Consider the following 26600-nt stretch of genomic DNA (forward strand, 5'->3'; position numbering starts at 1 on the left):
ATTCCCAGGAGGGCTTTTGCCACTGCAGGTGCTGTAGTGGTCCTTAGAGGAATTGCTTCGGAATATCTTGTGGCATGGTCCACAACCACCAAGATAAACCTATTGCCTGAAGCAGTAGGAGGGTCAAGGGGGCCAACTATGTCAAGCCCTACGCTTTGAAAGGGGACCCCAACCACAGGTAGTGGAATAAGGGGAGCCTTTGGTGTGCCACCAGTCTTGCCACTGGCTTGGCAGGTCACACAAGAATTGCAAAAATCTTTAGTGTCCTCTGACATCCTAGGCCAGTGAAACAGGGGGACAAGCCTTTCCCATGTTTTGATCTGGCCCAAATGCCCAGCCAAAGGAATGTCATGTGCCAGAGTTAGGAGTAACTCTCTGTACTGCAGGGGAATTACCAATCTCCTGGCTGCTCCAGGTTTTGGGTCCCTTGCCTCTCTGTACAAGAGGTTGTCCTCCCAGTAAACTCTATGTGAGCCACTGACATCTCCATTTTGCTGCTTGACAGCTTGCTGTCTGAGACCCTCTAACGTGGGACAGGATTGCTGTGCCACACTCAGTTCTTTCCTGGCAGGCCCCCCTCCACCCAAAAGCTCAGCAGTGTCTGCTGCCAGCTCATCTGGTGAAGGTTCTGCACAGGGAGGAAATTCTTCTTCCTCAGAAGGAGAATCATCTGTAGAGGGAGGGATAGTGGGTAGGGATTTACCCTTGCTACCCCTAGCTTTAGGGAGCACTTGGTCCATTGTTCCAGGATCCAAGTTACCCTGTCCTTTTTGCTTTTTGGCCTGAGCCCTTGTCAAAGCAAAAATATGTCCAGGAATGCCCAGCATTGCTGCATGAGCCTCCAACTCCACTTCTGCCCAAGCTGATGTCTCTAAATCGTTCCCTAGTAGACAGTCTACAGGTAAATCTGAGCCAACCACAACTTTCTTTGGACCAGTAACCCCCCCCCCCACAGTTGAGATTCACAACAGCCATGGGGTGGCTAAGAGTGTTGTTATGAGCGTCTGTCACTTGGTACTGCTGACCAAGTAGGTGTTGTTCAGGGTGCACCAGTTTCTCTATTACAGTGGTAACACTGGCACCTGTGTCCCTGTAGGCCTGAACCTCAACACCATTTATTAGGGGAAGTTTCTTGTACTTATCCATATTAAGGGGCAAGCAACCAAGGTGGCCAAATCAATGGCACCTTCAGAGACTAACACAGCCTCTGTGGTCTCCCTAACAAGACCAACCCCAACTAAATTACCAAAAGTGAGCCCAGCTACTCCCTTGGATTGGCTATTAGTAGGTTTGCTCCCACCACCACTGCTATTACTAGGGGCACTAGAGTTTGCAGTAGGGGTTGTGGTAGTGGGAGGTTTGGTGTTTTTCTTTGGACAACTGGCATCAGTTGTCCAATGGCCTTTGACTTTACACAAATAACACCAAGGCTTTTTAACTTGATTTGAAGAGGATTTGGACCCACCACCCCCACCAGAGGATTTTTGTGGGCCTGATGAAGACTAATTTTTACTTTTGTCCCCACCCTTGTCAGATGACTTACCATCCTTCTTCTTGCCATCCTTGTCACCCCCTGTATGAACGTTTCTGTTCACTCTTGTTCTGACCCATTTGTCTGCCTTCTTTCCCAATTCTTGGGGAGAGGTCAGATCTGAGTCCACTAGATATTGGTGTAACAAGTCAGACACAGTTATTCAGAATATGCTCTCTCAGAATACGATTATACAGGCTTTCATAGTCAGAAACTTTACTGCCATGTAACCACCCTTCCAAGGCCTTCACTGAACAGTCAACAAAGTCTATCCAGTCTTGTGAGGACTCTTTTCTAGTGTCTCTGTTCTTAATCCTATATTGTTCAGTGTTAAGCCAAATCCATCAAAGAGTGCATCCTTCAAAACTGCAAAATTGTTATCATCACTTTCTCTAACAGTTAGGAACATATCCCTACCCTTTCCAGTGAAAGATAGCCACAATATAGCAGGCCACTGCCTTTGAGGGACACCCTGTACCATACAGGTCCTCTCAAGTGCAGCAAACCACTTGTTGATATCATCCCCCTCCTTGTAAGGGGGAACTATCTTGTGCAGATTCCTGGAATCATGCTCTCTAATAGAATTACTATCAGGAATACTGCTATTGCCGCCACCATGGGGTCCAAACCCTAATCTCTGTCTCTCCTTCTCCAGGTCTAGGGATTCCCTGTCTAGAGCCAGCTGTTGCTGTTTAAGCTTCAGTCTGGTCTCTTCCACTCTCAACTGCTTGAGTCCCCTTTCTAACATGTTGTCTTCAGGGTAGGTGGGTTGGGAATGCTTGGCCATAGAGGATAAATTGGAAACAACAGTGGGAGATCTGTCCCTAACTGACTGGACTCTAACAACCTGGCCTCCAGGAATAAAAACTTCCCTAATATGATGGGAGCTCCTATTACTACCAGCATTGCTAGGTGGTCTGCTAAGGGGCAGATTTGGAACAGAACCCTCCCCACCTCCCTCAAGGTTATCCCCGGTGTCAGAATGGGAGCCATCTATTAACTTCTCATTTGAAGTGCCTGCTTGTGACTCAACATTCACAATAAGCATGTTATATAGAAACTCTTTTGTGGGGTTCTTTCCTATCACTAAACCTCTATCTAAGCAGAGACTCCTTAGGCTCTTGTAATTCAAATTGTCATAGGTAGTATTGACCATTTTAAGAGCAGACTCAACATCAGACATGATAAGAGAAGGTTTAGAGACAGTGAGGAGAAAGAAAAAGTGTCAGAACGTTTTAAAGAACAGAGAAAAAACTTTTTCTAACTTTTTGGAAACTTTTAGAAGTTTAGAGAAACTTTTCAGAACTGTGTAAAAAGTTTAAGAGGAGAAAAGCAAAACTTTTGGTTAGGTATACATACACTGAACTTGTTTTGTATATTATTCTCTTATGAAAAGTACACAATGACAAAGTGGTAAGTAGTTACAAGTACTTATCCCACCGCTGCACAACCAATGTAGGAGGCTGGCCTGGCTTGTAGTGGGTACCAGAGGTACTTACACCTTGTGCCAGGTCCAGTTATCCCTTAGCGTAGAAGAGGTGTTTCTAGCAGCTTAGGCTGATAGAAGGTAGCTATGGCAAAGCAGCTTAGGCTGAACTAGGAGACATGTAAAGCTCCTACTATACCACTAGTGTCACATGCACAATATCATAAGAAAACACAATACACAGAAGTACTAAAAATAAAGGTACTTTATTTTTATGACAATATGCCAAAAGTATCTCAGTGAGTACCCTCAGTATGAGGATAAGATATATACACAAGATATATGTACACATACCAAAATTATGCAGATAATAGCACAAGGAAGTAATGCAAGCCATGTAAAGTTACAGTAGATTGCAATAGGAGCACATAGGTATAGGGGCAACACAAACAATATGCTCCAAAAGTGGAATGCCAACCACGAATGGACCCCAAACCTATGTGAGCTTGTGGAGGGTCACTGGGACTGTAAAAAAACAGTGAGGGTTAGAAAAATAGCCCACCCCAAGACCCTGAAAGGTAGGTGTAAAGTGCACCTACTACCTCCAAAGAGCACAGAAGTTGTGATATGGGGATTCTGCAGGAAGAACAAACACCAGCAATGCAACCACAGTGGATTTCTGGACCTGAGTACCTGTAAGACAAGGGGACCAAGTCCAAGAGTCGCAACAGTGTCGAGAGTGGGCAGGAGCCCAAGAAATGCCAGCTGAGGGTGCAAGGAAGCTGCCACCTGTTGGAATAAGCTTGCTGTTCTGCAAGAACGAAGAGGACTATGAACTTCCCCTTTGGAGGATGGATGTCCCACGTCGTGAAGAAGCTTGCAAAGGTGTTCCCACGCAGAAAGACCACAAACAAGCCTTGCTAGCTGCAAGGGTTGCAGTTAGGGTTTTTGGATGCTGCTGTGGCCCAGGAGGGACCAGGATGTTGCCACTTGGATGAGGAGACAGAGGGGGCGCGCAGCAAGTCAGGGAGCCCTCACAGAAGCAGGCAGCACCCACAGAAGTACCTGAATAGGCACTTAGAAGAAAAGTGAACTGGAGTCCACCCATAGTCACAAAAGGGAGTCCCACAACGCCGGAGGACAACTCAGAAGGTTGTGCACTGCAGGTTAGAGTTTCGAGGACCCAGGCTTGGCTGTGCACAAAGGAAATCCTGGAAGAGCGCACGGGAGCCGGAGCAGCTGCAAATCATGCAGTACCAAGCACTGCAGTCTAGCGTAGGAAGGCAAGGACTTACCGCCACCAAACTTGGACTGAAGAGTCACTGGACTGTGGGAGTCACTTGGACAGAGTTGCTGAGTTCCAGGGACCACGCTCGTTGTGCTGAGAGGGGACCCAGAGGACCAGTGATGCAGTCTTTTGTTGCCTGCGGTTGCAGGGGGAAGATTCCGTCGACCCACGGGAGATTGCTTCAGAGCTCCTGGTGCAGAGAGGTGGCAGGTTACCTCCAGAGCATGCACCACCTGGAAACAGTTGAGAAAGCCGGCAGGATGAAGCGATACAAGGTTGCTAGGAGTCGTCTTGCTACTTTGCTGCGGTTTCGCAGGCGTCCTGAGCAGTCAGCGGTTGATCCTTTGCAGAAGGTGAAGAGGGAGATGCAGAGGAACTCTGATGAGCTCTTGCATTCGTTAACCGAAGAATTCCCCAAAGCAGAGACCCTAAACAGCCAGAAAAGGAGGTTTGGCTACCTAGGAAGGAGGATAGGCTACCAAGAGAGGTAAGAGCCTATCAGAAGGAGCCTCTGACATCACCTGCTGGCACTGGCCTCTCAGAGCAGTCCAGTGTGCCACAGACACCTCTGTTTCCAAGATGGCAGAGGTCTGGGACACACTGGAGGAGCCCTGGGCACCTCCCCTGGAAGATGCAGGTCAGGGGAGTGGTCACTACCCTTTCCTTTGTCGAGTTTCGAGCCAGAGCAGGGCTGGGGGATCCCTGAACTGGTGTAGACTGGCTTATGCAGAGATGGGCACCATCTGTGCCCATCAAAGCATATCCAGAGGCTGGGGGAGGCTACTCCTCCTCAGCCCATCTCCTATTTCCAAAGGGAGAGGGTGTAACACCCTCACTCAGAGGAAATCCTTTGTTCTGCCTTCCTGGGCCAGGGCTGTCTGGACCCCAGGGGGGCAGAAACCTGTCTGAGGGGCTGGTAGCAGCAGCAGCTGCAGTGCAAACCCTGAAAAGGCAGCTTGGCAGTACCCGGGTTCTGTGCTAGAATCCCGGGGAGCATGGAATTGTTCCCCTAATGCCAGAATGGCATTGGGGTGACACATCCATGATCTTAGACATGTTACATGGCCATGTTCGGAGTTACCATTGTGACGCTGTACATAGGTAGCGACCTATGTACAGTGCACGCATGTAATGGTGTCTCTGCACTCACAAAGTCCGGGGAATTTGCCCTGAGCGATGTGGGGGCACCTTGGCTAGTGCCAGGGTGCCCACACACTAAGTAACTTTGCACCCAACCTTCACTAGGTGAAGGTTAGACATATAGGTGACTTATAAGTTACTTACGTGCAGTGGTAAATGGCTGTGAAATAACGTGGACATTATTTCACTCAGGCTGCACTGGCAGGCCTGTGTAAGAATTGTCAGAGCTCCCTATGGGTGGCAAAAGAAATGCTGCAGCCCATAGGGATGTCCTGGAACCCCAATACCCTGTGTACCTCAGTACCATATACTAGGGAATTATATGAGTGTACCAGTATGCCAATGTAAATTGGTAAATTTAGTCACTAGCCTGTTAGTGACAAATTTGGAAAGCAGAGAGAGCATAAGCACTGAGGTTCTGGTTAGCAGAGCCTCAGTGAGACAGTTAGGCATCACACAGGGAACACACAGGGCACATACTCATGAGCACTGGGGCCCTGCTTAGCAGGGTCCCAGTGACACATAGACTAAAACAACATAAATACAGTGAAATATGGGGGGTAACATGCCAGGCAAGATGGTACTTTCCTACAACATGCTACTAATGTTTCAACTTGAGTAAACCATTTTAAGGCAGTTCTAAATGACAAAAAGGACTGTATTTAGTATTAGGTTGCTGATAGCATTGTTTGCACTACAATGATATTGAACTCAAAATCATTTTTAATGATTTAGACTATGTGCATTGAAAGACAAGGAAAGTATATTGGTGTAGAAGAGCGTGTTTTGTTAAACTGATAGGCATAGTGACTGGTGATTTTGTAAGGGGTGAGGGAATTAAAAAAGGACCTAAAACCTTCTGTCCACATCTTTTTAAGAATATTCTCAGATATTCTAAGTCAAGACAGAGAAATTCATAACAAAATAGGCCAGGTTCATTAGGTAAAAGCCCTGTTTAGTTTGGAAAGCATCAAATAAAAGGCATGCCACTGTAAACTGCTACATGTAACCACAGAGGTTAACATTTTCCAGTTACAAGCAAGTGAAGCACTTACCTTTTTCTAAACATTCTGGCCCATATTTATACTTTTTTAGCACCACATTTGCTTCATTTTTTTATGCAAAAGTGGCGGAAACTTACAAAATACAGTTATATTTTGTATGGTTTGCACCGCTTTTGCGTAACAAAATGCGGCGCTAAAAAGTATAAATATGGGCCTCTGTGCCCCAAAAAAGCAGGAATTTCATCACTGAGTAGGCAGATTTAAATTTGCCTGTTTTGCTTTCAGGTGCTTTATTTTATATTGGAAAAGGATATTAGTTAATAAAAAACCTAAACATAAACAGTTCAATCAACCATATTATTGTTCCCACATTTGAAGGGATTAAAAAGAAACACAAGTTAAAATATTTAAGATTGATAGGCCATGCCTGCTTTGGGCTGGCTAAGTGCAGGATAGCCAGCATGGCTAGAAACAGTGAGACTCTTTCACGGGGCCATAGCGGGCACACTGTGCCACCGGAGCATAATTTTCTTTCACACTCCAGTGGTGCAGTGTGCCAACCCACATTTATAAGGCCACCTTGCTTGGCTTTGTAACTATGGACTCCTTTCACGCACAACACTGCGCGAAAGGAGCGTTCCATGGATGTAGCTTGGGGTGTTCCCACGCAACACCTATGGAACCCAAAGGATTGTGACGTATTCCCAGATTTACAAGTCTGTATGAGTCAATTTCCTACGTCACCTCAGGTTGGCTTAAGAGTGACGCAACGGGGAGAAATATCTTTATTTCTCCCGTTTTTTGCCTCTTTCTATGTGGGCTGCATTTTGCATTTGAGACGCTTTAGATTTTTAGTGTGAGCATCTTCCTGCTTATCCAGGCGCGGCCCAAACTGGTTGTATTGGCACTGATCCAAATATTTTTGCTGTTGATGATCACTCTCATGTCACTGATCAAATTTAAAATTTATTACCTGGCTATACAAACTGGCACTCACAATCGTGTAATCAAGGCATGAGGTCGTTTTATCAGAGGACCTTGTCCAAGATGGTGGTGCGTCCCCTGGGAAAGGAACATTTAACAATATCAATCTGGCTAATTTACAAGGTCTCAGAAGTTTTTTTCCGAGCTTAACTTGCCTTCTGTGAGGGGATGGCTTTGGGCAGGCTGGGCGTATGATGCTTCTCCATCATCCTCATTTATATCTTGAGAAAGGTTTAGATTGAGGGCACCAGTAATTACCAAATTGGCATTCCTTCAATCTCCTTTCAGCTCCAGAAGCAGATTGATCAATTTGTCCACAACTGCTGCTCTTAATATAAATGTTAACTAGAATCAACAGGAATGTCTGCTGCATATCCCGCTCATCCAAGCGTAGAGTCAATAACCATGGTTTATTTATGTCCAACATTGTAATTCTTGTGGGTAAATTAGAGTTCGCATAGATGGTTAGGCCACTTTTTGCTCTCCCATAGGCACTGCTTTTACATGCACGCCTGTTGTATTGGATGAACCAGATTAGTGAAATACCAGATTGTGCCCATGTCTCTTGAACCACAATAATATCAAACTTTTTTAAATATTCTGACAGCAAGGAATCTTCAATTTTTTCACGCATGACCTCCCTGATTCCAGGAGCAATTATCCAAGTTGCACTGCTCTATCGTGCGATGCCTCAAAATCATCTAGTTTCAATCCTTGTGGGGTTCTGCTGATAAAACGCATGGAAGTCAACTCCAAATATGCATTTCACCTTGTTTAGTTACCAGCTTTCTTTTCGGGGCTTCTTCCATTTGGACTGTTGATGTTTGGATCACCAACTCAGAGGCTGTAGGGGGAGGTAACCAGCCCACTGCACCTTTCAGAACTGAAGGCACAGGATATGTGAACCCTCTTTTTATTTTTGGAATGTTGAAGTGAGTATTCCACTCCCATTTACGGATTGATCTGACACTAAGAGAAGGGGAGGATAATGGTCCTCCTGGAATGTCACTGTTTTTATACCCCAACTCGTCAGCAACTCTTTGCAGGCCATGATCTTAGCTCAAATAAACAGGAAATTAAATGTAACCAATATAGGTTCTAATGCCTGCTTACCACGAGGGGCTAAAGATTTGATGGAAACATGTCCTGGGATTGCACTTTCACAAGTCCCAGAAGGCCCTTAATTAACTTTAGGACATTTGATCAATTTAAGATATTGTACATTCCCCTGGATCTAAATTCAGGGATCAACAGTAAGCTTGCCTGGAGACCAGACTGTTCTTCAGAGCCATGGACAATCCCTATAGTCATTCCTAGGGATCCTGTACTCTCTTTTCTTTGCGTCCTGGCCCTGTCATCCCCTTGGGCACTAGGCCCCCTTCCTCCTTATTAGACTGTGTCTCCATGCGGTGGTTGTGGTGATCTACTTCAGCTTGTTTGATAACTGTCAACAAGGGGCCAACTCACTCACCATGGATCTTTTCATAAACCTAATTGATGGTATCTCTCATCGTATGAATCCAGTTCCTGACCTTCCGGCATGTTTCCTTTCCCGCTGAATCATGCAGGTGGATGCTGGAAGGATGGATGGGGTGATCTTTGTGGCATTAATGCCATGCTTGGGCTCCAGATCATTTGGGGCCTTGATGCCCATACCACCCCCTTGCTTGCGCATACTGAGTTGGGAAGCCTTCTCTATATTCTCAGAAGCAACTAGATTAACCATGACAGAATTTTGAGCCATCACTGAGCCGACATCTCCGCCGACGGACAGTGTGTAGTCCTGCGTGCATGGGCTGTTGTGCGGCCTGCCCCCTGCAAATCCTGTGGGTATGACACCCACATGAGAGACTGTGACCTTGCACTCCCCAAGACCTTCATCATAGGGCACGATGCACCCTCCAGAACCAGTTGAGAAGCTGTCCACTCACCCTTTCCTCCCCAGGATGAAGATCACAGGGCACTATGCGCCCTCCAGAACCAGTGGAGAGGCCATCCACTCACTCCATCCTCCCCAGGATGAAGATCACAGGGCACAATGCCCCTTTCAGAACCAGTGGAGAAGCCATCCACTCACCCCATCCTCCCCAGGATGAAGATCACAGGGCATGATGCTGTAGAAAAGTACCATCTTGCCTGGCATGTTACCCCCATTTTTACGTGTATGTAAGTTTATTTTTGCCTGTCTCACTGGGATCCTACTAGCCAGGACCCCAGTGCTCATAGTTTATGGCCTGAATGTGTGTACCTGTGTAGTGACTAACTGTGTCACTGAGGCTCTGCTAACCAGAAGCTCAGTGCATATGCTCTCTCTGCCTTTAAAATTGTCACTATATGCTAGTGACCATTGTCACCCATTCTAATTGGCACACTGGAACACCCTTGTAATTCCCTAGTATATGGTAGCTAGGTACCCAGGGTATTGGGGTTCCAGGAGCAGTCCTGTGTAAAGGTTTGTCTGAACTCCCTATGGATGGCAAAAGAAATGCTGCAGCCCATAGGGAGTTCAGACAAACCTTTACACAGGACTGCCATTACAGCCCGAGTCAAATAACTCACACATTATTTCACAGCCATTTTCACTGCACTTAAGTAACTTATAAGTCACCTATATGTCTAACCTTCACTTGCTGAAGGTTAGGTGCAAAGTTACTAAGTGTGAGGGCACCCTTGCACTAGCAAAGGAGCCCCCACATAGTTTAGGGCAATTTCCCCAGACTTTGTGAGTGCGGAGACGCCATTACACGTGTGTACTACATATAGGTCAACACCTATATGTAGCTTCACAATGGTAACTAATAATATGGCCATGTAACATGTCTAAGATCATGGACTTGTCCCCATTCCAAATCTGGTATTGGGGAGCCAATTCCATGCATCCCGGGGGCTCCACTGTGGACCCCAGGTACTGCCAAACCACCTCTCCGGGGGTTTTTCTGCAGCTACCATTGCTGCCACCCCACAGACGGGGCTATGCTCTCCTGGGGTCTTCTGAGAGAGGGTGTTACACCCTCTCCCTTTGGAAATAGATGTTAAAGGCAAGGGAGGGGTAGCCTCTCCCAGCTTCTGGAAATGCTTTGAAGGGCACAGGTGGTGCCCTCCTTGCATGAGCCAGTCTACACCAGTTTAGGGATCCCCCAGTCCCTGCTCTGGCGTGAAACTGGACAAAGGAAAGGGGAGTGACCACTCCCCTGTCCATCACCACCCCAGGGGTGGTGCCCAGAGCTCCTCCAGTGTGTCCCAAACCACTGCCATCTTGAATCTAGAGGTGTGAGGACACTCTGGATGCCTCTGAGTGGCCAGAGCCAGCAGGTGACGTCAGAGACCCCTCCTGATAGGAGCTTACCTCACTAGGTGGCCACTCCTCCTCTGAGGGCTATTTAGGGACTCTCCTGTGGGCCTTTCCTCAGATAACGACTTGCAAGAATTCACCAGAGTTCCTATGCACCTCTTTCTTTGGCTTCTGCCAAGGATCAACCGCTGACTGCTCCAGGATGCCTGCAAAACTGCAACAAAGTAGCAAGAAAACTACCAGTGACATTGTAGCACCTAATCCTGCCAGCTTTCTTGACTGTTTCCTGGTGGTGCATTCTTTGGGGGCTGCCTGCTTTCATCCTGCACTGGAAGCCATGAAAAAAATCTCCGTTGGTTTGACCGAATCTTCCCCCTGCTCCACCAGGTATCAAACTTCAGCATCACTGGTACTCTGGGACCTCTCTCATCCTGACAAGCATGGCCCCTGGAACACAGGTAGTGGACCCATACTGTCCAGTGGTCAAACTGTCCAAATTTGGAGGAGGTAAGTCATTGCCTCCCCTCTCCAGACAGTAATCCTGTGCACTGCGTGAACTGCAGCTGCTAGGGCTTCTGTGCACATTTCCAAGGAATCCTTTGTGCACAGCCAAGCCCATGTCCCCAGCACTCCATCCTGCATTGCTCAACTCCCTAAGTTGACCTCTGGTTTTGTGGGACCCTCTTTTGTAGTGTTTAGATGACTGCTGTGTTTAGTCTTCTTGAACCGGTGTTCAAGGACTTCTGTGGGTGCTACCTTCTTGTACATGGGCTCTTTACATTGCTGAGGGCCTCCTCTGTCTCCCCTCCCAACTGGTGATATCCTGGTCCTTTCTGGGCCCAGGCAGCACCCTTTTTCTTTAACTGCAACTCTTGCAGCTAGCAAGGCTTGTTTGCAGCCTTTTGCTAAAGAAACAACTCTGCATCCTCCAGCCCTGCATGGGACATCTTCTACATGAAGGAGAAGTTCCTAGCACCTTTCATTGTTGCAGAATCTTCAGCTTCTTCCATCTGGAGGCAGCCACTTTGCACCTTCATCCAGGGTTTGGTGGCCTCTTGCCCCCCCCCCCCTGCCCCCCAGGCACTTTCACGGCTCTTTGACTTGGTCCCCTTCCTTTGCAGGTCCCCAGGTCCAGGAATCCATCTTCAGTGCTTTGGAGTCTGTTGTGGTCTTTGCAAAATCCTCTATCACAAGTTTAGTGTGTTTCAGGGGAAATACTAGTACTTTATTCCTACTTTCCAGGGTCTTGGGGTGGGGTATCTTGGACACCATTAGTGTTTTTGTACACTCCCAGCGACCCTTTACACACTACACTAGCCTAGGGGTCCATTTGTGGTTCACATTCCACTTTCTTAGTATATGGTTTGTGTTGCCCCTAGGCCTATTGCATCCTATTATATTCTACAGTGTTTGCACTACTTTCTGTTTTACTTACCTGATTTTGGTTTGTGTGTATATTTTGTGTATTTTACTTACCTCCTAAGGGAGTATATCCTCTGAGATATTTTTGGCATATTGTCACTAAAATAAAGTACCTTTATTTTTGGTAACTCTGAGTATACGATATAAGTGGAATAGTAGGGGCTTTGCATGTCTCCCAGTTCAGCCTAAGCTGCTCTGCTATAGCTACCTCTATCAGCCTAAGTTGCTAGAACACTACTAATCTACTAATATGGGATAACTAGACCTGGCACAAGGTGTAAGTACCCTCAGGTACCCACTATAAGCCAGGCCAGCCTCCTACACAGGGATTCAGCTTCTCAAGCTTTCCATCTATGCCTGACACAAAGACTGTGAGCGTGTTAAGTAAATCTACATATACATAAATCTTATTGTTGTGATGATTTAATGCTTCACAAGTAGCATGCATTGTATTTAGAATGGCTCCACCAAAGGAAGCTGCTGTAGAGTCCTTTGTGTCCTTGTGACCCTCCACTCCTTAGTCGATGAGCGTAATTACTCCTCCGATTCTGCGGGAGATACCCTCATTCACCTGATGGGGTTCATACTGATTCCCTGCTATCTTTATTACAAACTCATTGGAATGTACAAAAGGGACACTGATAACCTCTCTGTCGGCCAGAAATAAGCTAAAAATTGATTGAAAGCCTTCTATATCTTCCTTGTCTAGGCTAACAGGAGAGGTGACCGGCTCTAATTGCTACAGCGCTGAGTGTTCTTCTTCCTCATCATTCAGAGGCGAGAAAAAATCTAGGATCTTTTGATTTTTATAGCTTTTCTCCAGTTTCCCCAATTGTATGTGGCTTCTTGGCCATGAAAAATCTTCTCCCATTTTACTCCTGTCACTTTCAAAGATTACTTCTTCAAATGATGGTGGGCTAACATGGACAGAAGTCTTTGTTGCCATTTTGGCTTTATATTTCTTTTTAAGTGGGGCGTCTCAGGGAGGGGGAGGGAGTAGGAGCACACATGCTGATGCAAACCACACCTGAACCTAATTTGGCGGCTTCTGCAGTATTCAGGGCTCTACCTTTGGTCGCGGCACTAACTGCAGCTCCCCCTCTTACTCCTCTTGTTTCTCACTGCCTCACTCATGAGCCATGTTCTGCTGCAACTGCCCCCCCAAGGATGGGGGGGCTGCAGCTGGGTGCTGAAAATGGGCCCAAGATCAAGCTGGATGCCATCAACCAATCAGCAGGTCGACAATCAGTCAGTTATCCCTGTTGTGTTCTTGCCACGCAATGTGCTCCTGGTCCCGCGGCGGCTTCCTCTGCTCCTGCAGCATGTTCCTGCTCCCATGGCGGCTTCTTCAGGCTCCTCTAAAACCGGAGCCGGGTCTGGCCGAGGTCGGACAGATGTCCGGCTGGACGCCTGGTCAGCCTGTCGGCCTGCTCCCGCAGCAGCTCCTCTGACCTCCTCTCTGGCTCCGATTCCTCTGGCGCACAGCAATTCCTGCAATGCCCCTCCCAGGGACTCGTGCTCACCGCCAATGGAGCAACCACCACTTCATTGATTTAGCCTACCTTTCGGAAAGTCTTAATAAAGGGTTTTAAAACAAAAGTATATATTTTTTAAATGGCCACTGTGGTGGTTGTGTGATAACAGAGAAGCGAACTCGGGAGTGGTTACGGCCAAGAACGGGAAAAAGCATTGCACGAGGGAGAAAACAAAACAGAGGCCTGAGGAAAAGCGCACATGGAGAAAGGAAAACAGAGGCATGGAAGGAGAAGTACACGAGTAAGCAGATGCGCACGAAAGTGACAGCAGCACAGGGAGCGGAAGAGAAGCACCTGAGGGTGAGAACAACATGAAGTGCAAGGGGAATAGAGAAGAAATGCATAAGAGAGAAACACTGAGCATGGAAGTGGGCAGAGAAGGAGAGAGAGGGAAAACACATGCACTCTCATGAAGTGCTTAACAAAAAGAAAAACAATCGCCGAAATGTGAGAGTGGAAACATTAGAAGCCAGTCAGTCTGAGAGATGGTAAAGAGGCTTTGCTTCAGGGAAGGGGCAAACATAAGATGGACAAGCTAGGAAATGGAAAGCCATTGAATAAGAAGCAAGCACATGAGAGTGACAATAAAGACAACCAGTAGTAAGCATTGGACACGTTTGTAAGCCCCTGTCTTTTGCAACCAGATAGCTTGCACTGTTTTGTAGGCTTGACATAACAAGGTTGTTCTTACAGTACTCTAATTTTGTTTATCCTCACAAGGCTGCACCATGCTATCAGCAGAATTTTTCAAGGTGTGTAATGTCCATCCTCTAGACAAGATATTGGCAAGTGTAGTTCCTGATTTAGGAAATTGACCAAGAATAGCTTGTTGGGCTAGGAATGTTTCGTAAGACTAGCCCCAAGACTGGGTAGTATGTGCTATGGTACTGTGGTGGTCAATCATGCTGTGGCATCAAATGAGTCTGGACCCAGTAGCTTGTGACCTAGATGACATCATGGTAAATGAATAGCATCGCATCAGTACCATTTAATCACTATGGATAGTAATACACACACTGACACGTCTTCATCAGCAAACATTTATGAGTTGCCAGTTTGTTACTCATGCAGTTGCTGCGAGGAAAGCATTGCAAGGGACTGTGGGGGTTTCAGAGCGCAGTTGGTAATTCTCTTTTTGCAACAACTGATTTTATGCTTTTAAAAGGTTCAATCCAGAGCTACAAAGATCCAATAAATCTGGGTGTTGTAGTTTTACATAAAATGCAGGGGTCTACGCTCTGAAAAAAAGTAAAAGTACATAGTCCGTACATAGTAAATTATTCTGTATTTCGAAATCCGAAACACGTTTTTCATAAACATATTTGAATTTCATGTGTTTTTGTTACAGCTGAATAAGAAAGCGAAGCGCAGTAAAGCTGTATCTCCATACCCACCACCGAGTAAAGGTGGTGACGTCAAGGAAGGAACAGTATGCGAGGCAGCAGGATGGGGACAGAAAAACAAGAATAGAATTCCTGCGAAGGCGCTAATGGCAGTCAATCTCACAGTCATAAGCAGAAGCACCTGCAATAACCACAGTAGCTACAAACCAAACGTGGTCATAACAATGAACATGCTGTGCGCGGGTGAAAAGAACGGTGGGAAAGACACTTGCAATGTAAGTAATATTTATTCGATGTTAGGTTGCCGTGAAAAAAAAAATAAAGCACTTCAAATGTAAATGCTTTGCGTAGTTATATCTGGTAGATGATGCTAGAGAGGAACGGAAAAGAGCAGTTGTCATGCTGTAAAATATCAAGATAAATGGAGCAAATGGGAAATGATGTCTAAAAAAGTTCAAGAAAAAACTGTGTGTGAAATGCTCAATAAATAAAATGATAGCGGGTGGGGAGGATGAGGTCAATTGAAGGCCTGAAAGGGGGGATAGGTTTTGTGGCAATTCATTTAAAGAAAACAGTGTAAAACATTGATATTTTTGCCACAGTTGAACTCTGTAGGGAAAAAATAGGACCTGATTTAAGAAAAGTGGTGCTGCACCCAGTGCACCTACAGTTTTCTTGCGCCGCTTAGCGCTCCTCTAAAGCCACCATGTGTGTTGTATCTAAGATACGGCGCATCATGGCAGTAGTTGGGGAAACTAGCATCAGTATTATTTACACTAGTTTGAAGCTTTCCAGGATTAGCATAAAAAATGTTGATGCTAATCCTGAAAATCCCATTGAGGCCTATCGTAAACAATGGTGTACCTCCTTTTAATGCTTGCTCTGAGCAGGTGTTAAAAATGCCAAATAAATGTAAAAAAATTCCGCCACCCTAACAGGGGAATCCTTCCTTTCCATACATTATGCCTGATGCAGGCGTAATGTAACGTAAAGGGTTACAAAGTGGAGCAATGCATCCATTGCGCTACTTTGTAAATTTGGCACAGCGATTTTGGCCTTGTTGGGCCACACTAGCATAAAAAAATGACACTTATGTGGCGCAAGGAGGCGCATATTGTTTTATTTGACGGAAGACTTGTGAATATAAAAGTAAAATAATTGAGATGGGAATAAAAATAAAAAATTAAGAATAATTAGGACTGATTTCGGAGTCTGAATTTCGCTGTCTTGTGTTACCTTGTGGCAGGTAGGTGTTCCATGGATTGAGTGTGAGCATTCCACCCATGGCATTGCCTCATTCCCAGACTTGCAAAGATTTGTAAACCAGGAAATAAGTCAAAATAGTTGGCCTCCCAGACCCAGATGTGACGAGGAGATAGGTGTTTATTTCTCCTCTTTAGTTCCTTTTGCTATGTGTAATGCATTTCACATTACACATGAGAAAAACAAAAATGTCTTCAACAATTGTTTTTGTGCAGTAACGCGTCTGCACAAAAGCTCATAAGTAACATAGGTGTCCGAGTTGGCACAAAGAGGCAGCAGAAATGTGCCATATCTTTTTAATTATTGCACATTTCGGATGGCTCCTTTTCATGCAATGCAGAACACCAACTTGCCTTGCAGTGATGAGTTGCCAGAAATGTTACTGAATCTGCCCCAGGGTCTTTTTCCTCTGGGAGCATTATCCAAAAATATGAGACAAACCAGGGGCTTCAGTTAGGGTTTAGCAGAGTGGTTTGAACATAGTAACCTGTAGGTCCTCCTGACATGCCAAACCCATGTCTTTCCTGCTCTATTTAGAGTTGCAGAACTGCTAGGTTACCATTGGCAAAACCCATCTGTCCATCACAGGACTGCTGTATCATAGTGGCAATTATCCCATTCTATTCTCATTTTCCCTGCCCATGTTGGTTATGGGAGATTTGAAAGATATGGGTGGGAATATGCAGATTGGGCCCCATGCACAGGACAAAATTCTGCACATCTGTGCCATTTGTTTTTCTCAGAAACAAGCTCCCACATAATGCGTTATACTTTTTTTTTTACTTTGAATATGGTTTATTGAAGAAAGATCAAATAACATGAAATTACAAATTGATAGGAGCATTTGAAAGCGCCTATGGAAGGCAGGAAGGTAATTGAAATGTTCATGAAATATAAAACAGAGACAAAGGACCTCATTACGAATCTGGCGGTCACTAGATCAGTGACTGGGGTGAATGTTTGATTTGGTCTACATTCCGTCCATCAACTGTTCTTTTTGCATTTGTCGTCCCAAGTGGGAAGGGTATGCCCAGATGTGGGTCCCGTGCTCACTATGCCACCAGATTCAAGCTAGCCTGGCTGAAGAGGGGTGATATCCCCAAACCGGTGCCAGGATACTTGTTTCTGGTTCAGGGAGGACCTGGCCTGGCAGTTTGCGCTGGACTGTTCCCATGGTGAACAGGGTCAAGGCTGATTTGCATATGACTGAGTCCAAACTGGAATGGCATGGTGAGCAAAAATACTGATGGATTAAACCCAGATCTTTGACTGGGGATGAATGTTTGATTTGGTCCACATTCGGTCCATCAACTGTTCTTTTTGCATTTGTCGCCCCAAGTGGGAAGGGTATGCCCAGACGTGGGTCCCGTGCTCACTATGCCACCAGATTCAAGCTAGCCTGGCTGAAGAGAGATGATACCCCTAAACTGGTCCCAGGATGCTTGTTCTTGGTCCAGGGAGGACGTGGCCTGGCAGTTAAGGCTGGAATGTTCCATTGGGAACAGGGTCAAGAATGATTTGCATATGGCTGGGTCCAAACTGAAATGGAATGGTAAGCAAAGAAACTGATGGATTAAACCCAGATCTGTGACTAGGGGTGAATGTTTGATTTGGTCTACATTCCATCCATCAACTGTTCTTTTTGCAATTATAAATGTACAAAGCACCCACTTCAGAAGAGAACTTAGAGGTAGAAAATTAAATGTGAGTGTTGGATTGTAAGAGTGAGGGTGCAGAAGAAATTTGTAATCGCCTTGAGGCTTTAATAGTGGGTGGCGTAATGTGAGGGAACTCCAAAATTGTGTTGTAGGTCTTGAAATTCAAGAAGAGCCCCATCAGAAAAAAGCTGACCTAAAGTTATAATCCCCTTATGTATCTAATCTTTCAAATTGAGGACTCTGTTGTAAAACTGGATATGTTTATTATACCAGATAGGAGAAGTCTCTAGATTACTAAGTCAGAATAAAAGCTTGTGAACATGGGTTTAGCTAACAAATCAAAGTGAGTGAGTAGAACAACTTAGGGGTTGGTGAAATGTAAACCATGTCTCGAACAGTAAAAGTTGTAATTAGGGAGGTTTCCATTTTCATACCAGAGGGTAGGTTTGGATTGTGATTCATTTCAAATAGAAGTATACATCTATTTAAGGGTAAACGCAGAGTGATACTTCTTAAAGTTCCCCAAATTAACCTCATCATTATCTTTAGATTGCTGTAGCTTGGTTAAAGATATGCATGCTTTCCATTTGTTCCATAAAAAACATATCAGTAGGCTAGTAACAGATTTAAAACGTATGCAGAAGGGTAACAGGGAGCATGAATAACTGAAAATTAATAATTGGTAATATCATTATTTTGAGGGTAGCTAACCTGTTCCACTAGGGCAAGAATAAATGGGACCATCTGTCGGACAGTCATTTTTTTTGTTTTAACTGCAACAAGATTATCAGAAATATAGGGGGTTATTCTAACTTTGGAGGAGTGTTAATCCGTCCCAAAAGTGACGGTAAAGTGACGGATATACCACCAGCCGTATTACGAGTTCCATAGGATATAATGGACTCGTAATACGGCTGGTGGTAAATCCGTCACTTTTCCGTCACTTTTGGGACGGATTAACACCTCCTCCAAAGTTAGAATAACCCCCATTATCTTTAGTAGGATTAGAATGTAAAATGCCTAAGCATTTGATATTTGTAGAATTGCAAGTGAAACCTGAGTCCTTAAACATCTCTTGGAAATAATATTTTTTCAGATGCATAACTTCTGATTTATCTATATTTGAAGTATAACCTAATTCATTGAGGTTATCTGATGGATAAGACAAGACAGTAATTGGCTCGAAAAAGTTTCTCAGAGTTGTGGATCAATGCAAGTGGGACCATTGGCATTATAAATAGGGAGTTGGGTGTTTCTATCTTAGGATTCAGAAAGAGCCATCTTTCTTTTTCATCTTTAACTTTCTTTACAATTTGAAAATGTAACGTTTTATAAATGAGAATTACAGCACTATTTTTATTTTTAATAATAAGAGAACAAAAAGCACACCAAACCCAGTGTCTTTGTAGAGAGCCAATGTCTTGTAGTCTAGGGTGGGTTTCTTGGGCCCAATGAGAAAGTGGCCAGGAGAGAATGGTAGCTGCTGCTGCCGGATACGAAGAGCAGTGGGTGGCCATCAGCAAGAAGGTATGGAGTCCAGTAAGAGGTCTATGCACGCCACTCCTCATCACCCCCACAGCCACTGCCATGCTCTAAACATCAGCAGGTCTGCACATTTCTGCTCTTCCTCCGCCAAGAAGCTCTAAGGTATCTAGAAGTTTGTGGTTAAGTGGCCATCTTGTGTCACTCCTGCATGCGCTCCTCCAGAGTTATTTTTTTCTGAGCAAAAATTGTTGCAGGGCAGATACTTTAAATGTGGCACCTGCTCCCCACACCTTCAGGGGTGTAGATAGCCACCATGGCAGTGGCTTCCTTTACATTACAGAGATCCTCACCACCAATGTGGATGGTCCTCAGGCACAGTGGAAAATGTCATGGCACCTAGCTTCCGGCTAGACAGGCAAACCATCCCCCATGGTCTAAATAAGGCTGCTCGTGTTTTTCTTAATCATATATTGAAACATCTACTAGTTTCATTCACATACTTATTACTATAATAGCAGTCTCCAAAAACCTAGGGCCTGATTCACAAAGGTAAACATACAATATTGTGCAAGTTTACTCTTTTTCTGTATTCACAATAAACAATTTACTGATGGCTTTATGATTGAGAAGACGCCGTAGTTGGAGTGGAGAACTAGGATTGGCCTATCTTTTTTGTGAGGAGTTCTCTGCCCCAACTGCCTAGTCTCGACAGTAGCAAAATTACTATTAAATCATTTTTGTGAATACCAAAAAAGAGTACACATATACAAAAGTGTAAGCTTATCATTGTGAATCAGCCCTCAAGTGTATCTGGTGTAAATTCCTGATTTTAATTTTTCTTGGAAGAGTTTTTCATCCATCATTTTGGTGAATTGTGTCCTTGCCATGTCACTTTGCTGGTGGAAAATCTCCTACATTGAAAGTAGGCAATAGCAGTGGAGGTTTCACCTCCAAAGGGGCTGTGCCTGCAATGAGAGAAGCTACTTTGAGGTGAATATCTGTGTCCAGTGATGGAATTTTGAGAACTGGCTGTGTGCCATAATAATGTATTCCAATTGCCCACATATGTTGTTTCTGTAATGTGATGAAGGTGGCACCCAGTATGTTAAGGACGCCATGTTTACTCATGAAAATCTACTCTATCCTTGGCAGTATTTTTGGGAGGTAACTCCACCAGAAATGCTGATGAATCAGATTCTCCATACTGAGTGACTGACCCTCACCATTTATGTGAATTCCTTCTAAACCTCAGCGGGGCTTGATGGTAAAGCATAAGGAATCTGTGCTACACATTCAATATAGGTAATTCCATACAGGTGCAGTTAGACCACTAGCAGCACAGAAGGTAAATGGCTGCTTTATTATACATTTTCCATTACAATCCACCTGTAAATTGGGCTGCAAGTCTTCTGTGACATGCAAACTAACATTTGCATTCAGGCCAACATTTTAGAACAGGAAAGCAGGAGATTTTGAAAAAAAATTATTGGGGTAAAGTTTCCTCCTAGACTTTTATTGAAGAAGAGGCAATTTTAGGCGGGAATAAAATAAAGCTATTCATGGCTTAAAAAATTGGAGTATCCCACCATAATCGGGACTGTTGTGCAGTTGTTTAATTTCTCACATGCAACATACCTCAGGAAAAAGATAGTTGACAAATATGGTGATTGATTACGATACTTTTCGACACAGCCTTTGAAGATAAGTAAAATGTATTTGTCATGTATTGAAATCCCATTTAAAGTCATTTCATTAAACAATTCTATGAATGCCCCTGGGAGACCCTCGCAGACTCTTTTTCCCATTATTTGAAGGCTACTGTGATAGTTAAAAAGTCCAACACAGATAAAGAAATGCTGATGTCACTGGCAGGATTTTAGTAGGTTTATTTGCAAGCAAAGAAATTGCAGGGACAGTGATCAGATACCGGTGGCCTCCAGTAACTGCATTTCATGGTCTATCTTGAACAACAACATTAATTACTAACACCTTTTTTTGCTTTAGGGGAGAATGTATCTTTAATTTAAACTTCAGAAAAATAATAATAGTTTAATATATTTATAATAATGACCAATTGAATTCAAAATTAAGTTACTGGCACCACAGCATTTGTTCTTTTGCTTGCCATTTAAAATAAATATGTAAAATCAATTTACAAAAATATTTGACAAAAATATGTTTACTCACTGTTTCCAAATTTGATATTTCTTATTGTTTTCTCTATTCCTTGTCATGCGGAGAGCTCCACGCTTCTGCTATTCATCTCTATTTATTTATATTTTTAATATTTCAAATAATTTAATTTAACATTATTTCCTTTGAGGATGTATTTTACCTCCCTATCTCCATTATTTTCTCTGGAAGGGTTTTGCAGTGTCAGTGGGTGGCCAAGTGTGATGTTGGACTTACTACTGTTTCTTTTTGGCAGTATTTGTTCAACTTGTAAATTTGGTTTTGCCCCCTTTATCTGGGGTGAAGACATGTAAGTGTAAATTTTTGAGTGACTTTAAACTTGGATTCTGTGAATGGTCAAGAATAGTAAAGTTACACGAAAGGGTAAGAGTACATTTGCAAGTGTTAATTACTCACAAGTATAAGTTATTTTTGTGAATAGACCCATTGGTATTTTTCAGCTTTGTTAGCCATTCCATTTAAAGTACTGAAATGGGTCTACTTTGGGTTGGTGTGCCATGTTTCTGGTCTTTCCTCACACTCAGAGATGAAGCATTTGAACACCAGGCAGGTCTTTAGGTGCTTGCATTTATCGTATTATGTCACAGGGAATGAACATATGCTGCCAACAGATGACCAGGAATGCGGTAGCATGGTCTGCGTTGGCCACAGTCAATGGGCTCTTATTTGTAACGTGCTATTAGTCACTGCTAGATAGAGAAAAGAGGAAAATTCAAGATTTTTACTAAACCATCATCTGCAGCACGTATACAGGATAATTTGAAATCATATACATTACTGGCAAATAAAGATTTCTCAAAACTCTCCTTAGAGCAATAATTTTGGTATAAAACTGTTTTTAGCATCCCGGATTTTAACTGAACTAAATAAACACATTCCTAGCAAATTGTGATTCTCTTCTAGGGTAGCTTAATACCTTAGCTCTAGCCCCCAAAATCCTCTGCTTTACAGACAGCTGTCACTTTCACTTCCGTGTAAATCAATACATTCTAGCCTCTACTTATGTGCTTACAGTTTGGACACCATAACCTCTCATGTAGGGGCAGTCCTATTTACTAGTCGCTCTTCACCATTCATTTTTTTAATTTTTCTGTCCAGATAAGATATTCGATTTATGGCTCTTTGTTTAGAAAGTAGAGGAATACATGCATGTTGACTGCCCTAAAGATGAAAAGAAAATACCAACCCTCTAGCAAAGTATCTACTATAGCCCACTGCTGAAAGATTTAATGGTTGTTAAAGGTCCTGTACCAGAGATATAGGTCGAAGCCACAGACGAGGGCCTATGACATGGGAGAGGGCCTTTAACAAATGGTAAAGCCTGAGGCAGAAGGGCCATAACACTATTAGAACATTCCACCTGTTAAGGGTAGAATGTTCTAAATTAAAATGCAAAAAACATAAAGACAAACATTTAAATGTTAAAGAGGAAGGCTGATATCAGCCATTATAACCTCAGAGGTACTCCATTGTCTTCAATGGTGCTTCCAACATTCCAATGTTGCTCCATGCAATATTTTGTAAATGTTCACAACTTACAATGTGAGCTTCATTTTTTGACTCCTTTCATAATAATCTTAGCCTTCAGGATACAGCTTAATTTTCTTAATGAAATTTGCTCAGCGAAGAGGCACTGCTTCTGGCTTCAAATTGTGGAGTCCAAATTGATGCTTCTTGGTGGGATTTTGTTTCTATGCAGATGGGGCAACTCACACAAAGTTGTGCAAATATTTCACTCTTCCGCTAAAGAGAAAAAGCCAGACTTTTTGGTTTTGCCAGTGGTTTTTTAAAAAGTTGGCAGAAAATATTGTCGATTCATGGCAGACATCTCAAAAGATTTTACCAAGTGCACATCTATCCATAACAAGATATAGTGCTGGTTTCTTGAAGATAGCAATGCCCTTGAAAGATTGAGGGCCTCGTTAACAAGCTTTTGGTGCAGGGAAGCGTTGCAAGCCTTCTTGTGTCAAAAGAAAAGGGCAGAAATGCACCGTATCTACAAGAAACAGCACATTCCTGTCCTTGTACCCTGCGCTGGCACACAAATTGCTGCCATGCGCCAATGCAGGCACCCTTGCATCATGGTACAAGGATGGCTGCGATGTGAGGATGAATGTTTATGTTCAGGAAGGCACACCTGCTGCAGAATGCAGCAAACATAGAAAGAGGAAAAAAACGGGGAGCAATCATGTTAATTCCAAACGCCATCTCTAGGGAGGCATGGGCTTTTGATACAGTCCCAGTTTGCAAAACCTAGTAAATCAGGGAATGCGTCAAAATCCATGGGTGTTGCCTGGGAACACACATGGCAACACCCATGGAATAGCTCCCTGATGCAAAGTAAGGGAACACAGCGACTTGCGCTGCGTTTCCTCACTACATATCAACAAAGCCATGGAAAGCCATGCAAAGTGGTTTTGCGTGGCCTTGTAGATTTGGGTCAGCAGCCTGCACCGCCGGTGCATCACAAAAAGTGATGCACCTGCGGCAAAAGGGGCTTGTAAATAAGCCCCTAAGATTGGCAAAAGAATCAACTCGACTTAGATTTGCAATTTGTGGTGCCCTGGACTCAGCCTGTATGTCCTGTTTTGAAAATCCACTGACTGTCAGTCCAAAGCGTTTCTTTCTGTTAAAGGTATTAACCTGCTAATCAGTTTAGGACAGATGGACCAAGGCAAAAATCGTTTAGCTGTAAAGGCAATTTTGGAGTCCGTGAAATTAATGCAAGCTAGTACTTTTTGATGGATTTTCAAACTTCTTTAATGATTCCAGCAACTAACTAGTTAATTCTGTTGAGTAAATTTCCATGTCAAGAAATTGCAAATGTTTACAAATGATTGACTTAAAGAAAAGCTAGTCTTTCCCAATGTTACGAAGTTTTTCTACATACTGTTTATATTTTTCTTCCTAGGGAGATTCTGGCGGCCCATTGATCTGCAATAGAGAACTCCGAGGCATCACCTCATTTGGCCCTACCCAGTGTGGCACTGCCGGGAAGCCCTCTGTGTACACACTCCTCACAGATGACTATCTGAACTGGATAAGGAAAATGACGGGAGGAGATTTGTAATGTTAATTTTTTGTTCTGTGCTTACTGCTAAGAAGTAAAATCAGTAGAGTGAATCTAAGGCCCGTATTTATACTTTTTTTGCGCCGCATTTGCGTCGTTTTTTGACGCAAAACGGCTCAAACTTGCAAAATACCATTGGCCCGTATTTATACTTTTTTTAGCGCCGCATTTGCGCCGCTTTTTGACGCAAAACGGCACAAACCTACAAAATACAATAGCATTTTGCAAGTTTGCGCCGTTTTTGCGTCAAAAAACGACTCAAATGCGGCGCAAAAAAAGTATAAATACGGGCCATTGTATTTTGTAGGTTTGCGCCGTTTTGCGTCAAAAAGCGGCGCAAATGCGGTGCTAAAAAAAGTATAAATACGGGTGAAAGAGTATATCAACAACCCCTTATTATGTAGATGATTTGTAAAACTGAATAAAATACATTTTTGGTGAGTATGTCAAATAGAATATCCTTTTCTCTAAGATATAAGCATATTGCAAGTGGCTGAGAAGTTCTGAGATGATATAGATGAGTGAATGCAAATATCCTTCCTAAGGTAGTGGAACTTTGATGTGACTTGCAATGTCTTTTTTAAGTATTACAGGCAGTGTTTTATGTCTTTAGTACTTGCTACCCCACACCATCATATTCCCTGCAACTGTGATCTAAACTCTTGGTGTCTTATTTCTCCTTATTTAAGATATCATTTAGATGTTGTTATGTTGAAAATAAATGCAACAACCTGCAGTTTGTAACTTGTTGCAGACAAGAGCAGTTGAATGTAAGTCACTTTAAAAAAACAGATATTTGCTGCAATGTGTGAAAACGCATAGAGAGATTCATGCTTTTTCTAAAATAAAGAAATATACTGTCATAAATATTTTCGGGGTGGATAATGAAAGCGAGTTTCTAAAGAAAAACATACCAAGAGGAGTAAAAATCTAAATTCTTACTTTATTTGTATGAGAAGTTGTAATTCTGCTGAGCAGCTAGTATTTCGCTCTGTCTTCTGGTAGCTGCCATTGTGAGATTGCTACTCTACTGTAATTGGTTATTACGGTAGCGTAACAGTGACCTTGTTATTACAGGTGATTAGTGATGTCCTCACTCAATGCAGGCCACTTGTACATTATAAGGGTACTAAATGTCAAAGAGCATTTCCATAGCCACATAGAGGTACAAGGCCTGAGCATCTTTATCGGGGCATGGAAATCCGAAGCCAGCTGCAATATACATGCAGTGAACCAGCAGAGGTGATAGAAAAGAGAATCTTCTAATTTTCAGATTATTTATAGCCATTCCTATAGCTGGAATCATAGGGCCATCACAAATGTGATGGATATCCAGTCTGCCGAATTATGATTCTTTTATAGTCTATGAAAATTGTAATACAGTGGACAGGATATCCGTCACGTTTGTGACGTAGTAACCCCTCCACCAAACTCTAAATATGCCCCTTAGTTTCTAACACATCTAGCACAATTTGTCCAAATCCGTGTTTCATTCTCTTCAGACCAACAGCATCACTTGTCTCATACACATGGTAAACCCTTGAGAATACCATAGAAAATTAGCAAGATTCCACACAACTGCGAGGCAAGTTTTTTCACTTAAGTTAGATTCCTCTATGTATTGGCTCCTCAGCAACCAGAAACTAACCACTGCAATATACTTCCTTTCACACTCATTCTTTCCAACAAACTCCATTGACCTAACTCCTGTAGGTTCATAATGCACCATACATAATTCATCCTTTCTCACATGCTCCATTCTTAATCTTGGATTCAAAATTGAATTTCTAAATTTCTCTTCAGCCTCAATTTGTTCTCTAATCTTGCTCTTGCTCTTATCATTCCAGTTTCTCATACTTTTCACTCACCTCTAATTATATCTGTTAACAAATTTATGCTCCTTGTTAGAAATGAGGCCTCTGGTTGGCAGTCAGTTTGCACTCTGTCCAAGCAGGGACCCTCACTC

The 26600-nt window shown here is 43.5% G+C and overlaps 1 protein-coding gene across 1 annotated transcript in view; it reads left to right on the forward strand.

Moving 5' to 3' along the window:
• The window catches only part of LOC138283846 (granzyme A-like), a 119013-nt gene extending 93510 nt beyond the window's left edge, over nt 1-25503 (forward strand). Inside the window, exons 4-5 of the mRNA XM_069221988.1 lie at nt 14971-15240; nt 24476-25503. Of these exons, the coding sequence (XP_069078089.1) occupies nt 14971-15240; nt 24476-24634 (429 nt within the window). The 3' untranslated portion in view covers nt 24635-25503. The remainder of the gene's footprint in view (nt 1-14970; nt 15241-24475) is intronic.
• The last annotated feature ends 1097 nt before the right edge of the window (nt 25504-26600 follow it).

This window comes from Pleurodeles waltl, chromosome 1_1 (assembly GCF_031143425.1).
Source record: "Pleurodeles waltl isolate 20211129_DDA chromosome 1_1, aPleWal1.hap1.20221129, whole genome shotgun sequence".
NCBI lineage: Eukaryota > Metazoa > Chordata > Amphibia > Caudata > Salamandridae > Pleurodeles > Pleurodeles waltl.